We start from the raw sequence: 18266 nt of genomic DNA, 5'->3' as shown, positions 1-18266 counted from the left end.
TTGCTCAACCACAGTGCGAAAAGATGATCAAGCTATATTTAGAGTGCTTCACCAAATCTAGCTCCGAGGATAGATTAACGGTGAAAGTGTCCCTTGAAAGCTACATTGTTTTAGTTCTTTGTAAATACTTAAGTCAACCCGAGATTGGTGTGGAGGTGCAAATTAATTTTGTTCAAAGCAAAATTGAATCTATGGATAGCTCTCACACCATTGTAGTAAATCTTCAAAAGCTAGGAATTGAATTTTACGAACAAGAACATTGGCCATACTTCGCAAATTTCTGTCAGTTACCTACGCTCACATGCAACGCGTGGGTTATTTCCGGTCTTTGCGGAATTTGTCGTCGCGTGACGAAGAGTCACATTGAGCTGTCAAAGAATCCCAAGCGTATCCTTGGCTTTAAGGGAAATACTCTGCTGGCCCCTGCTGAAATATCAATCTGGACTAAATTTTGTGAGGTGGACATCGAAAAATGTGTTCGTGTCGTTTTGGAAATGGAACGAACTTCATCCTGCACTCTTCCAGAAGACCTTGGAAAACTAGAAAGTCATCTAGCGCAACCCCTTAAGGTGCACAACATATACAAACTGATTAATAATGTGCACAATGTAAAGATTTCGTCGAATCAAGAATATCTAAAATTGGAAAACGACGCCGAACGTTTCGATTTCTACGCCAACCACAAATTTGTGGAAGGTTACGAAAAAACGCTGGCCGATATAATGCTGTACATTTGTGTGAACATCATAATGAAGCGGATTCCATTGGAAAAACTCGAAAAGAAACTACCGAAACTAGTAAGTTGGTATAATCTAGTTACAGCGGATGACGACTTCGATTTAGAAAACGCATGCAATGACCTACTCTCCGAGGGCCAGTCCAACTTGGAGGCGCTGCTGTTGGACCAGCTGGAAGTGCTCGTTCCGGAGAGCTATAGTCTGTATAAGGCAGACACGAAGAAGATGAATTTACTGGGCGAGAAAATACTCACAACGAACCAGGCGGAGGTACTTGGCATCCTAGACAAAGTCAAATGTCTTAAGTTGGACATCGGTAGCGCCCCGGGTGATAGAGATAGCAACCTTTTTGACTGGGATGATGTGCCAATAGACGCAAAACCAGAAGGTATTTATCTCTTAGACATATCTCATTTGACCAAAATGATGATGATGTTGGATTAAAGAGGCTTTAAACTTTTCAGTTCATTCGCCTCTACTTGACCAAGATAATTCGATGGATGGTTATGTAATTCTTTCCATATGCGCCTGTGCCTGTTTGTTTATTTTCAAGCCTTGTATTCTTTCTTACTCTATAGCTCTAACAACTCTAGCTCTCTAGTTTTACAGTATTGGACAAAACATTTGCAACTAGTATTGAACACTGTTGGGGGTCTGGTTGCGTGTCCGCTACTAAGCGAACTATCATGTGCTCGTAACCAGAGATGCCAACCTTCCTGATTTTTCAGTATTTCCCAGATTTTTTTAGTACGCTTCCTGATATCTTGACGAACGCTCAATTTATTCTGATTTTTCTGAAATGATCCTGATTTCACCTGATTTTTGAACTTATGGAGACACGCTCGAATTGATTAGCCCCTCGCACCAAGTATACACACACACACATACCATCATATATTTTAGGTAGTTCGTTTTTCAGAATGAGAAGTTTCAGTAAGCTTCCATCAGTCGACGCTAGAACAAGAGAATACAGATTTGTAATTAAAATAAAACGTGTTTCCTCACTCGCAACTCGAATCCCACATTGGTGACCCCACCGGTTCGTTAAAAGTAAATCGCGTCCGGAAATCACTCGATTTGACGTTTTTTTTAAAGGAAAATCGATAAGAATAATCCACTACGATCGTTTATAATTTTACCGATAAAAATGGTGGACGAAGTCGCAAGAGTAAATTAAACAGCAGCCGCTGTTTCTGTAAAGCTACTAGATTTTTGGCGAAATGATCAGGCTATGTGGTTTGCACAAGCCGCAGCACAATTCGTTTTGGCCGAAGTCGTTGCTGATGGCACAAAATATTACCACATCATCAGCAAAATTGATCAATCTGTAATCTGCCATATTGCTGATTTGATGCAAAACCCTCCGGCAACCGAAAAATATAAAAAAAAGTGAAAGAGCGACTCATTTCCCGCTTCGAGATTTCTCCTCAAGGAAAATTAGAACGCTTACTAAACGCTTGTGATTTGGGAGATATGCGTCCGACACATCTACTGGCACGCATGCGTTAATTGTCCGCCGGACTTAATATAAATGAAAATATTATGAAAGTGCTCTTTCTCCAATGAATGCCAGAAAAAATTAAGCCGGTTTTGACGATCAGTGAGGATGCACTGTCGAAAAATTCAGAAATGGCAGATAAAATGCTGGAATCCTCAAACTCCGTCACAGTCGCCTCTACGTCGACCCCTACTTCAATGGTGACTGAATCTGAGTTGAACACCATTCAAGATCAAATTGCCGCGCTCACGGCTGAAATTCGCTGTTTGAAAACAAGTGGGTTACGCATCCGCTCATAGTCACGAACCCGTCAACCTTCAAATGAAACAGTATGTTGGTACCATAGAAAATATGGTAAAAACGCACATCAGTGCCGAAAACCCTGTTCGTTCGTCAGTTCAAAAAAAATCGAGGGGTTGTATCCGAGACACGACCGCTCAGGACGTAGGACTACACAATCTTTTTTTTTAATTTGTTGGTTTATCATTTCGGATATTATTTGCGAATACGTCGATAGTTCACAAATAACTTTACACTTAACATAAATTAACACTGAGTATTTAACGAGAGGCATCTTCCGTGCATCGCCATTCAACAAGCATCAAACACGCGTCTAACAGATGCACACAATTGCAGCGATAAACTTTAGTGAAATATTCGCTAACGTTCACAGCTCGAGGAGAAGCATAAAACACAAAACGAGCAGAATGAGCGATCTTTGTTGTTTCGGGCACACAAAGATTCTGAGAATTTTCCTCAGAGGAGATGCAATACTTAAACGCTAGCGACTGCTTACTTACTTCGCAAATATTCTCTGTTCGCTATTCTCCTTCGTTGTTTCTATTCTTCTTTTTCTTCTTTTCCTTTATTTACGGAGACTTCAAATTCAACGATTCATTCGTCTCCGAGTGTTTCTATTCTAGCGACTGCATAAGTTGCTCGCTGTTGACAGCTCTGTTCGGGAAAGCACACAAATGGACAGAACACTCAATGGAAATACTTCCAATTTTCATCAATTTAAACCATATACAGACCATGGGAATGTAATGTATAGCATATCAAACAAATCTTAGAAAGATTCTGATTCGCTTGGTGTGCAAATCGATAAAATCCGTTCGCAGCAAAAATAGTTATTAACGTTAACTTTATTTCATAAAAACGTGACCTGTTTTCTGATTTGGCACCCATAATGTAAGACGTAGTCCTACGTCAAAACTAGATTTGTGTCCACTTGAAGCGGCAACAGTGGATGCACCTCCTGAAAGCCGCCGCCTACACATCTTTGACCGTACTAGTAGCAGTCGTTTTTTGATAGATACCGGATCAGATGTCTCCATAATCCTTGCTATCAGAAAAGATCGTTTGGAAGGACCCACATCGTTCCAACTTCATGCTGCAAACGGAACAATTATCAGGACCTATGACTCTCGATTTGTTACCACAGATTTAGGCTTACGACGACGTTTTTCTTGGAATCTCCTGGTAGCTGACATAAACACTGCTGTCATTTGTGCCGATTTTCTAGCTTTTTTTGGTCTACTCGTTGACTTCAAAAATCACTGTTTGGTAGGTAGTGAAACAAAACTTCACTCAATTGGTGGATTAATTACTGCTTGCGTGCATGGTGTAACAACAATCAGTGGTGACATCCTTTTCGTGATCTTTTGTTGGAATACCGCGAGATAACGCTACCATCAACGATGCGAGCTGCAGTGCAAGAACGTGACGTGAAGCATCACATTGTTACGAAGGGCCCGTCTGTTGCTTCCAAAGCACGGAGATTAGCTCCGGATAAATTGGACGCTGCGAAAAAGGAATTACAACTTATGTCCGAATTAGGCTTATGTCGACCATCTAGTAGCCCATAGGCAAGTCCGTTACATTGTGTACCGAAGAAAAATGGACAGTGGCGTTTTGTAGGCGACTATCGTGCGTTAAATAAAGTAACCGTCCCAGATCGTTACCCTGTGCCACACATTCACGATTTGTTAAATACATTCCAGGGTAAATGAATTTTCACCACAATCGATCTCGAACGAGCTTATCATCAAGTGCCGGTTAACGAAGACGATATCGAAAAAACTGCAGTTATCACGCCGTTTGGACTGTTCGAGTTTTTAACGATGCAAAATGGTTTATGCAATGCTTCGCAAACATTTCAACGGTATATGCATCGGGTATTTGGAGATCTGGATTTCGTCATCACTTTCATCGATGATATATGCATTGCTTCGACTTCGGAGAAAGAACACCGGGATCACGTACGTATCGTTTCCGATCGGTTGAGAGAAAATGGCCTTGTTATAAACCTTGCGAAATGTCGTTTCGCCCAACCTCAGGTGGAATTTCTCGGATACATTATCTGTAGTGATGGAATTATGCCTCTTCCGGATCTCGTAGAAACTATTATGAAATTCGAGCAGCCTTCAACTGTGATACAACTCCGTCGTTTCCTCGCTCTTGTGAACGGTTACAAACGATTTATTCCTCAAGCTAGTGATCAGCAAGCAGATTTCCGTGCGATGGTACCAGGAAATAAATAAAAATGATAATCGAAAACTGATTTGGACAAATGCTGGAAAAGAATCATTCGAACTTTGCAAGAAGGCTCTTTCTGATGCCGTGTTGTTGCATTATCCCGACTCAACCAAACCAATAGCGCTAATGGTAGACGCTTCAAATACTGCAGCTGGTGCCGTATTGCAGCAGTTCTCGAACGGTGGCTAGAAGCCATTGGGCTTCTATTCAGCTAAGTTTTCGTCTGCACAGCAAAAGTACTCCACTTTCGGAAGAGAATTAACGGCAATGAAAACGGCGGTACAATATTTTCGACATCTTTTGGGAGGACGCACATTCACTATTTATACCAATCATCATCCGTTGACTCACGCCTCATCATACAACTCCTCCGCACGACTACCACATGAAAACCGTTATTTGCAATTTATTCCACAATTCACTAGTGATATTCGTCGCTGACGTATTATCAGTCAGTGGATTCTGTGTCGTCACCGATTAACTTCAGTGCTGTTGCAGCAGACCAAATAAATGACGTCGAAATGCGAAAATTATTACTGTCGTCGTCACTAAAACTGGAAAAGCGAATCCTTCCCGCTTGTACAGTTCCAATTTATTGCGACGTGTCGATTGAAGGTAAAGTTCGACCATATGTTCCGCCACAATATCGTCAAACTGTTTTGAACGTTGTCCACGGATTAGCACATCCTGGAGCTCGTGCTACTCGTAAACTGCTTGCCGACCGATTCGTTTGGAAAGGAATGAACAAAGATGTGAAGAATTTCGTTGAGCATTGTATCGACTGCCAACGTTCAAAGGTTTGGCGACATACTATGGCGCCAATTCGAGTAAATATTTGACCTTCCCAAATCATGTTTTTGTCACGTTCATGTTGCTATTGTTGGTCCGCTTCCACCTTCAAATAGTTTCCGCTATTTAGTTGCTGTTCGGTATGCCACCGAAGCGCAACAGAAAAAGGAAGAAAACATGAACATGTATGTTCGCCCAATGACGGGTATAAAAAGCCGCATCGACAGCTAAGAGAGTTTCAGTTTCATTCCAACCATTGTATAAGTAACATCGAAGAAATAAAGAAAAACCTATCCGAACAGTGTGTATCTATTTAGACCAAGTGTGTAGATCCACATAAGAACCCCACCCGTGGTAATTCTGTGTGGACACCTACATGCAACCTAAGGTCTATTGAAACCAAAATCCAAAGTTACAGTCCACTGGTCCAACTATCCTGCGTCCGATTCAGGATAGAACATATGGTTCAAACGAACCGGATTTGGAGAACCAGTATACCAGAAACCTGATACGAGATTTCCGAGATACCTGTGTTTCGAAGAAGAAGTGCCGAAATTTTTGTTTTGCTACGCGTTGTTGCGTGTTTAGACGCGATCATTCGAATTGTCGCGTGGGTTGTTTTTATAAAATGCGTGTCGTTGTGTGCACAAACGCGTTGTAACAAGTTTGTTCGAGTACATTCGAAAACGCTTTTGCGCGAGTTGATTCCGTTTGTTGTGTAAATCGGACAAAACGTAAAAACCATTCGCGAGGTGATAGTGCGCGGAAACACATAAAGAAAAATGCCGCTTGATAGATCGCCGCCTCCGGGAAAACAAACCCCTCCAGATGAACAGCAACCAGTCCCAACAGATCCTCAGCGTGGCTCTTCTGAAAATAGCGAATCATTTCACGGGTTCCAGGACTGGGAAGTCGAATTGGATACAACAACCGTCAAAGAATTGACAGGAATTTTTCGTCAACGAGTCCAGGTGCAAAATAAAGTAATGCGAATCCGCAATACACTCCAGTCCCAGCAGCAGCTCAGTTTGGCACAATTGAATGTGATGTCGAAAAATTTATCCGCGACCTATGCTGAGTTTAGTACGTTCCATAGCAAAGCGATGCCACTCATTCCGAATGAAGCGATTGATCAGCAAGAGGAAGTGTATGCTGAATTTGAAGAACTTCACAATTACGTTTCCACAACTGTAGAAGAGTTAATTCTGACAATGAACAACACCGTCCCCCAAACCAAATCAGCACCGCAAGTTATTGTGCAACAGAAGCCTTTGAAGGCGCCGATCCCGACATTTGATGGCAGTTACTCCAACTGGCCAAAATTTAAAGCGGTGTTCCAAGACCTAATGACGAACTCTGGCGATTCAGAAGCTTTGAAGCTGTATCATCTCGATAAAGCCCTTGTCGGTGACGCAGCAGGAGTTTTGGATGCCAGAATATTGAGCGAGGGAAACTATCAGCAAGCTTGGATTGTATTATCTGAGCGATTCGAAAACAAACGGGTGATAGTCGAGTCTCACCTCCACGGATTACTGTCACTCAAGCCTGTGCGTCTTGAATCCCACAAAGAATTACGTGCACTTCTGAATGAGGTCAGCCATCATGTAGAAAGTTTACGCTTCTTGGATCAGGATATCACCGGTGTTTCTGAACACTTCATTGTATATTTGATTAACATCGCCCTCGATAAGTCCACACGAAAGGCTTGGGAATCGACGCAGCGGAAAGGAGAGCTCCCAAAGTATGAGCATACCATAAATTTTCTGAAATCGAGATGTCAAATACTAGAAAGCTGCGAGAGTGCATTCCAGCGTCAAATGCCAGTTGTACCTAAGGCGAAGCAGTTTTCATCACCTCCAAAGTACCCATTGCAGAAATGTCATGCGGCTTCCACCAGCCCATCTGAAAACGTGTGCGAAATTTGCAGCGGTGCACATCGTAACTTCCAGTGTACAGCTCTGAACAACCTCACTGCAGTCCAGAAGAATAATATGATTCGAACGGCTGGATTGTGCTTCAATTGCCTGCGGAAGGGACATCGTTCCAAGGACTGTCCTTCTGATAAAACTTGTCGTAAATGTCAGCGACGACATCATACTTTGCTACATGAAGTAGAAGTATCTTATGCGCGGCCGAATGTAACACCTAATGTCTCTGTTCCCATCAAAGCAGAAATTGAGCAGCCATTGCGAATTCCTCAGATGTACAATCCAATGACTGCAAAACAAAATAGCTCAGTCTTACAAGATTTTTCGATTTCCACACCATGTTCCTGTTACGTTGGGGAACCAACCAAAACCGTACTACTACTTACTGCGGTGGTGCATGCTCTTGACCAGAACAACCGACCTCATCCATGCCGAGTACTATTGGATAGCGGCTCTCAGGTGAATTTTGTGACAGAGGAAATGGCCAATCGACTTGGAGTACCGAAGAAACGTGCGAATGTTCCAATCACCGGCATCAATGCTCTGCGATCCTTAGCTCGTGAGAAGATCAACATTAGTTTTCGATCCCGTGTATCTAGCTTTCATGCGAACCTCGATTGTTTAGTCACAACACAAGTCACTGGAACTATCCCTACATCGAAACTGGATATTGGCTCGTGGAATATCCCAACTGGTCTGATACTAGCAGATCCCCTGTTCCACATGCCTGCAAAGATCGATATGCTAATAGGAGCAGAAATATTCTTTGACATCTTCAAACCAAGTCAGCTTCTTCTAGAGGATGGCCTTCCTCATTTGCGCGACACCTACCTTGGATGGATCGTATCTGGAGTTATTCACGAACCGTACTCTCCAACAGTAAACCTCCAACACTCCAATATAGCTTCAATTGAAGAAGTTGAAACCATGATGCAACAATTCTGGAAAATTGAAGAAGTGTCAGATGTTCCCAAATTTTCTGCCGACGAATTGGCTTGCGAGGCGCATTTCCTGTCCACGTATAAGCGAGACCCAAACGGACGATTCATTGTAAAACTACCTCTAAAGAAGAATGTTGACAAGATGAATGATTGTCGAGCCCTGGCACTGAAGCGATTCCTGATGTTGGAAAAGAAGTTGGTGCGCAACCCTGAGTTACAGATGCAGTATATTCAGTTCATCCGAGAGTATGAGACTCTTGGTCACTGTCACGAAATTAACGAAGCCAATGACCTGCCTAATCAACGCAATTTTTACATGCCGCATCATGCTGTTCTGCGGTTCCAGCACAAAATGTCGTGTAGTCTTCGATGCCAGTGCGAAGCCCACTCCTGATAGTTTATCATTAAACGATGTTCTCCACGTCGGGCCTGTAGTACAAAGCGAATTATTCTCCATTGTACTAAGATTCCGGAAACACCAAATTGTAATATCGGCGGACATAGCAAAAATGTACCGCCAGGTATCAATGGCAGCTGAAGATCAGAACTACCAACGAATATTCTGGAGAGAACATCCGGCACATCCGCTGCGAATACTGGAATTGAAAACCGTAACGTATGGAACAGCTTCCACCCCTTACCAGGCCACACGATGTTTAGTGCAGCTGGCAGAAGAAGAAGGACGTGATTTCCCCGTTGCCGCGCGCATAGTAAAGGAGGATATATATGTGGATGACATACTCACTGGAGCTGAAAGTGTGACTGATGCTATCAAAGTTTATCGTCAATTAAGGCAGCTTCTTGGTCGAGGCGGTTTTCCCATACATAAGTGGTGTTCGAATTCGAAAGAGCTACTGGAACACATACCGCCGCAAGAGTGTGAGAAACAAATACCAATGGATTATTGTGAAGCAAACCAGGTAATCAAAATTTTGGGATTGCTGTGGGATTCCCACGAAGATGCCCTTTATATCGCCAATCAACCTAAGCAACCAACGATACAACAACAAATAATTACAAAGAGGATTATCTATGCTGAAGTGGCTAAGTTTTACGATCCACTTGGTTTGTTCTCGCCGGTAATAGTTCTGGCAAAATTACTTGTGCAACAAATTTGGAGAACTAAGGCAGGATGGGACGAGTCAGTTGACACCGAACTGACCCAGAAGTGGAATCTATTACTGTGTTCGTTGTCACAACTCAACCGAATAAAGGTTCCGAGATGTGTGACTTTTAACAATGCAATTGCCTTCGAGTTACATGGATTTGCCGACGCCTCAACTGTAGCCTACGGAGCATGTATTTATCTACGAAGCATATTCAACGACGGAACAGCCAAACTTCGAATGTTATGCAGCAAGTCCAAACTTGCTCCCTTACACGACCTTTCCATACCCAGAAAAGAGCTTTGTGCAGCTCTATTACTTACGCGACTTCTCCAGAAGGTGATACCAGCCCTTGGAATAACGTTCCAGGACATAGTTTTATGGAGTGATAGCACGATTGTTTTAGCATGGATAAAGAAACCTCTAAACCTACTTCAATTGTTCGTACGGAATCGTATCGCCGTCATCCAAGAACATACGAGTGAGTACCGATGGCATTATATTCGTTCTCAGCAGAATCCTGCCGACCTTACATCACGTGGTCTGCTACCAGAACTTCTGGAAGAAAACATGCTTTGGTGGAACGGCCCCGAATTCCTCACAAAGTCACAATACAAAACAGAAAATGTTGAAGATGTTCCCAATGATATGTTACCAGAAATGAAATCCGCTATAGCTACAGCAGCCGTGAGTAGTCCTCATTTCGCATTTTTGTATAAATTCAGCAGCTTCCGTAAAATACAAAGGATAATGGGATACATCCTGCGGTTTGTTGCGAACTGCAAAAAGATTGCGTCTGAACGAGAACGATCCCACTTGACGATTCGTGAGCTGTATCAATCGTCAGAAGCTGTCATCCGCATAATACAACTAACTCACTTAGGAGACGAAATTGAACGAGTTATTGCTAATGAGCCCTGCAGAAGAATCGGTAATCTCCGGCCGATGTACCGTAACGGTTTACTGCGAGTTGGTGGTCGCCTTAGTCATTCCAAATTGCCGTTCAACAATCGACACCAAATAATTTTACCTGACAAAGACCCTATAGTTCGACTGATGATTCAAGAAATGCACATCGAATTGCTTCATATCGGACAGACTGGCCTGATGAACGCAATGCGTCAGCGATATTGGTTGTTAAATGCCCGATCTACTATTCGACAAGTCACTCGATGTTGTGTTAAATGTTTCCGTACGAATCCATCTAAGACGACGCAGCTAATGGGAAGTTTGCCGCCAGCAAGAGTTGTACCATCGCCTCCATTCGCAGTGACTGGAGTAGACTATGCTGGTCCATGTTGGATCAAGCATGGAACTCGCCGTCCGACATTAACGAAGGCCTATATAGCAGTTTATGTGTGCATGGCTACTAAAGCCATTCATTTGGAAGCTGTCTCCGACCTAAGCACCGATGCCTTTTTGGCATCCCTTAAACGTTTTGTGAGCCGAAGAGGATTGGTTCAACAACTACATTCGGACAACGGGACCAATTTTCGCGGTGCCCAGCATGAATTACATGAGTTATATCGTCAATTCCGGAATCAACAAGCAGTTCAACGTATTCAGCAGTACTGCCAGACTAAAGAAATCGAATGGCACTTCATTCCACCAGATGCCCCAGAGTTTGGAGGGTTATGGGAAGCAGCAGTCAAATCCGCTAAAACCCACTTGCAGCGTATTGTTGGACCTGTGAAGCTAACCTACGAAGAATTTGTAACAGTCCTGACTGAGATTGAAGCAGTGTTGAACTCTCGCCCACTTTATAGTATTTCGAACGATCCTGCCGATCCGCTAGTTATTACACCTGCTCATTATTTGATTGGACGTCCTCTCATCGCTCCAGCCGAACCATCGCTTGAAGATATCAAGGCAAACCGCTTGGATCGTTGGCAACATCTTAGGCTAATGCGCGAGCACTTCTGGCGTGCTTGGAACCAGGACTATCTCAACACGCTGCAACCGCGGAAGAAAAATTTACAGGTGATGCCCAACGTTCGTGAAGGTATGATTGTTCTTCTACACAACCGGACCCAGCCCCCTCTCCACTGGAAATTGGGTCGAATCTCCGCAGTGTATCCAGGAAGTGACGGTCTGATCCGAGCAGTTGATGTATCCGTGGATGGTTCGATTTTCCGGAGACCTATCAACAAAATTTCAATTCTGCCTATCGAAGACAACCATTCTATTCGAAGTACATCTCATCCAAGCAGATCGTAAGTCGTACCGATCGGGGGGAGTATGTTCGGTATGCCACCGAAGCGCAACAGAAAAAGGAAGAAAACATGAACATGTATGTTCGCCCAATGACGGGTATAAAAAGCCGCATCGACAGCTAAGAGAGTTTCAGTTTCATTCCAACCATTGTATAAGTAACATCGAAGAAATAAAGAAAAACCTATCCGAACAGTGTGTATCTATTTAGACCAAGTGTGTAGATCCACATAAGAACCCCACCCGTGGTAATTCTGTGTGGACACCTACATGCAACCTAAGGTCTATTGAAACCAAAATCCAAAGTTACAGTCCACTGGTCCAACTATCCTGCGTGCGATTCAGGATAGAACAGTTGCTTTGGTTGATAGATTCTCTCGTTGGCCAGAAGCAGTACCCATCACGGATATTACGGCGGAGATAGTGGCTAAAGTGTTTATGTCTTCGTGGGTGTGCTTTGGGGTGCCGCATCGCATCACTACTGATCAAGGCAGGCATTTTGGGGCAATTCTTTTCGGAGAACTTTACAGAATTATGGGAACGGAGCATTTACGAACGACTGCTTATCACCCACAGTCCAACGGTTTGGGGGAGCGTTTTCACAGAAGCGTAGATGCGAAACACTGGTCGGATAGGCTCCCATTGGTACTTTTGGGAATTCGGGCAGCGTTGAGGGAAGATTTTAATTATTCTGCAGCAGAGCTAGTTTACGGCTAACAATTACATATACCTGGCGAGTTCTTCAACGAACCTGGGAAACAACTAAATCGTAGTGATTACGCTCAGCAGCTGCATCAGATTTTCGATAATCTGAAACCAAGCTCAAAAACTCATCACGCTAAACAGAAGATATCCAAATAACAAGCACTTCAAGATTGTAAATATGCATTCGTACGGATTGACCTGGTAAAAAAATCCTTACAGCAACCATACGAAGGACCGTGACAAGTTTTTCGATTTGTTGGTGGCAGGAAAACGTCAACGAATATCAGTCGATCGAATAGGATCGAATCAAGGCTGCATTTGTATTAGAAGAGAATGACAACATAAAAGTAAATGAAGACGTTAAAACTAAAGTGACACCATCTGGTCATCGTATACGAATTTTGGTGTAACTGGAGGGGGTACTGTGGAGACACGCTCGAATTGATTAGCCCCTCGCACCAGCAGATTGCCAGCCAGATTGAAACCAGATTGTGTGACGAATTTATGAAATTACAACGAGATTAAGTTTGAAGAACAACATTGCTTTATTGAGGATAATGTGTACTTGATTAGAAATGTTGATTCCTACGAAAAACTACCCTATGCAAAATATCAGCTCAATCGGACTTCATTTACTAGTGTCGCAAAGCGGTCAAAGTTTGAGTTTTTTGAAAACCGAAAAATCACCCTCCCCCTTTGGGTGAGGGGGTTTTCTAAAAAAAAAATTAATGACAAATGTCTTCAAATTGCATGAAACGTCGAGATTTCTGTCATCTCTAAAAAAATTTTTCGTCAAAAATCGACACTCTGGGATTTTTTCGTTTTTTTCGGAATACGAGGCAAAACGTATGGTTTAGGATGCCAATGAAAATCGTCATCGATTTTTCATACGGGACTCCCTACGAAATGTTGATTAGCACGTTAAAATACCTTCTGCAAAATATTGGTTCATACGGACTTCATTTACTGTTGTCGCAGATCTCAAAATTTTAGTTTTCTGAAACTCAAAAAATCACCCAAGGGGGAAGTAAAGGAAATCGGGGTTTTCAAAAAAAGTTTTTCAATGCCAAATGTATTAGAATTGCATGAAACGTCGAGATTTACTGTTATCTTGAAACAAATTTTTTTGACAGAAATTGACTTTTGGGCACTTGGTCGCTTTTGTCTGAAAAGTCGATTTTTGACGGAATTTTTCGAGATAAATGCAATGCAATGCGTTTCATGCAATTTGAAGACATTTGGCATAAATTTTTTCAACAATCAACAATCAACAAGTCTTCCACTGCTGATATGCTTTCCTCATTTGTTGAGTAAAGATTCATTCCAAAGAATGGACGGACGATGAATTGTGTGAAAATTTGAATGTTGATTTCTCTGTAATTGATTGTAGTGATGCTGTAGGTTTTCGGAAAAAAATATAAACGATCCAAAGGTCAGGCGAAACACTAGCATTTCCGCTTATGCGAGGATTTATACCATGCTTATTGATTCTTTTACATATCCGGCCTTCGCCCGAAGAAAGATCTACTCTGTTTCTGGTGGGATTCGGAATGCATTCTGTATTATCAGCTACTACCAAGCAGCCTGTTTCTCACATGTATGGCTCGCAGCAGTTTTCGACGAGAAGGCAAAGATGTTCTGGGAGGATAAAATATTTAAGCTGTTCGAAAGATGACGAAAGATTGTGAAACAGAACTATGGATATAAAATTAAATTGTAATGCGGTCTGATGCATCGGTTCGAACAATAGGAGTATTCTTAAGCCAAAACAAAGGCGGCATTGTGTAATTTACAACATGTGTATCGATAAGATGGGAATACACTAACGCCTAAATGGCTACTGAAAACTGAAATCCAACTCGCATTTGCTCGCAAAGAACAAATAGATTCCGTTTTCCTCGATATCAAAGGGACATTTGATCCAGTTTCCATAGAAATTCTCTTAGAGAAGCTTCATAATCGTGGACTTTCGCCAATAATTTCATGTACAATTTGCTGTCAGAAAAGCACATGTATTTCAATTATGGCAGCTCGAATCTTCTCGATACAGTCTTATGGACCTACCACAAGGTTCCTGCCTAAGCCCCCTCTTGTATAGTTTTTATGTCAATGATATAGATGATTGTCTAACTAGAGATTACACGTCAAGACAACTGGCAGACGATGGAGTTATTTCCATCACGGGTACTAATCCCATAGTTCTGCAAAAGTCTTTGCAAAACACTCTGAACAATCTGTTCACGTGAGCTCTCAAGCTGGGTATCGAATTCTCTGCGGAGAAACCCGAAATGGTCGAAAAACAACGATATTCATATTTTCAAGCTGGAGAGGATATAATATCGTTGCTTGCGTTGGGGTAGTTTGCATTCGACACATACGATGAGTCTCGAAGTGGCAGGAGTATCCTCGCTTACTCTTCTTACTTACTTATTGGTCCGTGTCTGCCTGTTGGGCAGAACAAAAGGACGATGTCAGAAGTCTCCACTGTCGACGGTCATCTGCCATGGCTTCCACTAGCCGCCAGGTAAGATTGGTATCAACATTTTGGATGTCATTGGTAAGGCTACGCCGCCACTAGCCTCTGGGTCTGCCTCTTCTGTGCTGTCCTTGTGGATTCCAGTCGAGGACCTCTCTGCAGATCTCGTTTGCTCCTCTCCTAAAGCGGTTTTCGATCCACTTCCACTTACGTTCGCGAATTTCTGTAGCTATCGGGGGCTGATGACATCGACGATGAAGTTCCACATTGGATATCCAGTTGAGGCCACCATGCTCGAATTATATATCGCTGGCAACGATTAACGAAAACCTGGAGTTTTTGCGTTGTCTCCGCTTAGCCGTACCACGTTTCAAATCTGTACAGTAGTACGGATTAAACGTACGAATAATGAATTCGAGTTTTCTGTATGTAGAGTGATCTGATTTTAGCGCCAGATATTTCGTAGACCTGCAAAGGCACCCCTGGTCTTTCTGATCCGTGTGGCTATATCGGTCTTGGTACCACCATCCGGCGTTGTTTGGCTCCCAAGATATTGGAACGTTTCCACCTGTTCAATTCTTTGTTCCGCTACTGTGAAGCTAGAGGTATTGTCAGTGTCCACTACCATGGATTTAGTTTTGGCGACATTTACTGCGAGACCTGCTGCTTGGGAGCTCTCGGAGAGGTCGTCTAGCTTGCTCTGCATATCACTTCGGCGTTGGGAGAGCAAAACAATGTCGTCGGCTATATCCAGGTCGTTTAAGTGCTCCATTCTTAAAGGATTCCAAAGCAATCCTCTGTTTGGTCTCTTGTCAATAGCTCCAACTAGTACCTCATTCCAGAACGATAAGAAACAGTAGTGGTGATAATATGTAGCCGTCTCACACCGGCAGTAACCCGTATTGGGTCGGACAAGACGCCATTGTGCAATGCCTTGCACGAAAACGCCTCGTATTGAGCTTCTCTTAGATGGACCAGCTTCTCTGGGACCACACTGCTGACTGTAGAAACTTTCGTTCTCCTGCTGGTCGGCAGCATCTGTTGGCGCATAGCACTGGATCGCTGTAAGGTTTCTCGCCCGTGTTCTGAATCTGGCACCAATTATTCTTTCGTTAATCGGTTCCCACCTCATCAGGGCCGCATGGGCCCCTGGGCTCAGTAGAAATCCATCTCCTCTTTCCCGGGGAGCACACCACCCCCCCACCCCTCTTCACTGTTAGCATACGACCAAGATCCCACTGGGGTTGGTTACCTGATCTTCACTGTGGGTACTCATATACCCCAGCCGGCACCACGGGGAGGTAGGGATATGAAATACTGGATAAAAGGCTGAGGATCACTATTGGGATCTATTTTATAACTGCAGGTACGCGAAGTACCGATGGTACGCATTATCAAGTCATTTATCACCACCGCTTACTCTTCGGTTCACAGAATTATCTTACAGATTTCTCATCCGTCCGTTGCAAGATCATGAATCCATTGGTGATTGATAACTTCGAATATCTACTTCAACTGACTCCTCAGTCAAGTTTTATGTCTTCATACCATGGGTACCATATCCACGACATGCACTCTTTACCAGGCATCTCCAACCAAGTTTGCTTCCCATACTTTTGCAATTCCTCTGTCATTTTTTATCTGTCCATACGACAAAAAATCGATGCAATCCTGATCTTCTACGCTCAAATGTTATTTCGTTGATATTTTTGGAAAAATATGGGAAAACTGATGTTCTTTACTGACGGTTCATTCATAAACGGGTCCACTGGCTTCGGCATCTTCAATGAAAGTTCCAGTGCTTCTTTCAAACTCGATGATCCTTATTCCGTGTATGTCGCTGAACTGGGTGCGATATACTATGCTCTAGGGATCATTGAAACACTGTCCATCGACCATTATTTTATTTTTTCAGACTGTCCCAGCTCAATAGAGGCAATCCGCTCAATGAGAGTTGATAAACGCTCATCTTATTTGCTAACAAGAATAAGACAACTATTGAGTGCTTTGATCGAAATTCTCATTGCTCGATTCCGCGGACAGAATGAGAAAGCGGACTCGCTAGCTAAGGTGGCCGCTTCAGAAGACACACTTTTTGAAAGGCAAATTGCTTATAACGAATTTTTTCATATTCCTTATCAGCACACGCTCGTAAGTCGGCAGCGCATGTGGAGTGAAGATGAGTTCGGTCATTGGATACACACGATTATCCCTAAGGTCTCAACGAGTGCATGGTTCAAGGGATTGAATGTAGGTCGTGATCGATCATCTTAGGTAGTCGTGATCCTGATCTTCTGCTTCATCTATACCTGTTCCTCAGAAACGCCGATGTCAACGATTAATGATGTTTCCTTCGTTGTATCCCTGTTTCATATCCCGTCTATCCGATCGATAAACTTCTACTTAGTCGCGGCAATACATACATACACACACTCTTTACAGATACACGGGCCGAAGGTTGTGCAGCCCACTGATCATTCAACAAGAGCCAAAGGTTGTACCATTCATGACAACTCCACACGAGCTGATGATTGTACCGTCCAGTGACCATTCTATTCAAGATTCCTCTAGTCAAGTGAGATGCACCACGATTGATATGGGGTACCGACTAAGGGGACGTCGCCGATTAATGGTCAGTGGCCCCTTAATAGGAAGTATCCCGTGTCGGGCAGATGTACAAAACAATGGAGACTACAACATCTCCATTATGACAACAAATTGTAATACTAACCTCGAGCCAACCGCGAGTAATCGTTTACATATTACTAACATAGTTTATCAGAAATATTGTCAAAATATTGTACCCCGGCCCGTCAGGCTAACGCCATATGAGCCTTGACAAAAAATATAGGGTAAATGAGGTTAAAATGAACAGGGTTGGTAAAATGAACCAGTGCTCAAACTTCGATATTTTAACTGTAAACAAATTGATACTTCTTCATTGTCCTACTCTTAGAACATTTAAAGCTGTTCAAGACACCTGGTTATGCAGGAAACTGTGAAATGTAAAAAATAAAACAGAAATTTCTCTCACGGTAGCCATTTTGATGTACTTTTGTGCGCATCGTATTTGAGGAATTTCCCGTGAAATTTAAATTATTCGACCTGATATCTTCGACAAATCATCAGTTTGGACAACTGTTCACATATTCAATGAGAGGTAAACAGATATTTTGTTTGGTTTCAGTGATTAATTCACATTCGAAATTACTTTGTTGTTTGGGGCAAAATGAGCCACCACTGGATAACCACTAACAATGTCATGTTTTCCAAAGCTGATTTACCTCATCAAATGTAGCTTTTCAAGGGGTTCCTTTTGTGGCTTTGACCCTGTAAA

The 18266-nt window shown here is 42.8% G+C and overlaps 1 protein-coding gene across 1 annotated transcript in view; it reads left to right on the top strand.

The window, feature by feature from the left end:
• The first annotated feature begins 23 nt into the window (after positions 1-23).
• The window catches only part of LOC129780466 (glutathione S-transferase C-terminal domain-containing protein homolog), a 20444-nt gene continuing 2201 nt past the window's right edge, over positions 24-18266 (top strand). The window contains exon 1 of the mRNA XM_055788780.1: positions 24-1125. Coding sequence (XP_055644755.1) covers positions 24-1125 — 1102 coding nt within the window. The remainder of the gene's footprint in view (positions 1126-18266) is intronic.

This window comes from Toxorhynchites rutilus, chromosome 3 (assembly GCF_029784135.1).
Source record: "Toxorhynchites rutilus septentrionalis strain SRP chromosome 3, ASM2978413v1, whole genome shotgun sequence".
NCBI classification, from domain to species: Eukaryota; Metazoa; Arthropoda; class Insecta; order Diptera; family Culicidae; genus Toxorhynchites; species Toxorhynchites rutilus.
The sequence above is the reverse complement of the archived record's forward strand: the minus strand, read 5'-3'. Positions and strand labels throughout refer to the sequence as shown.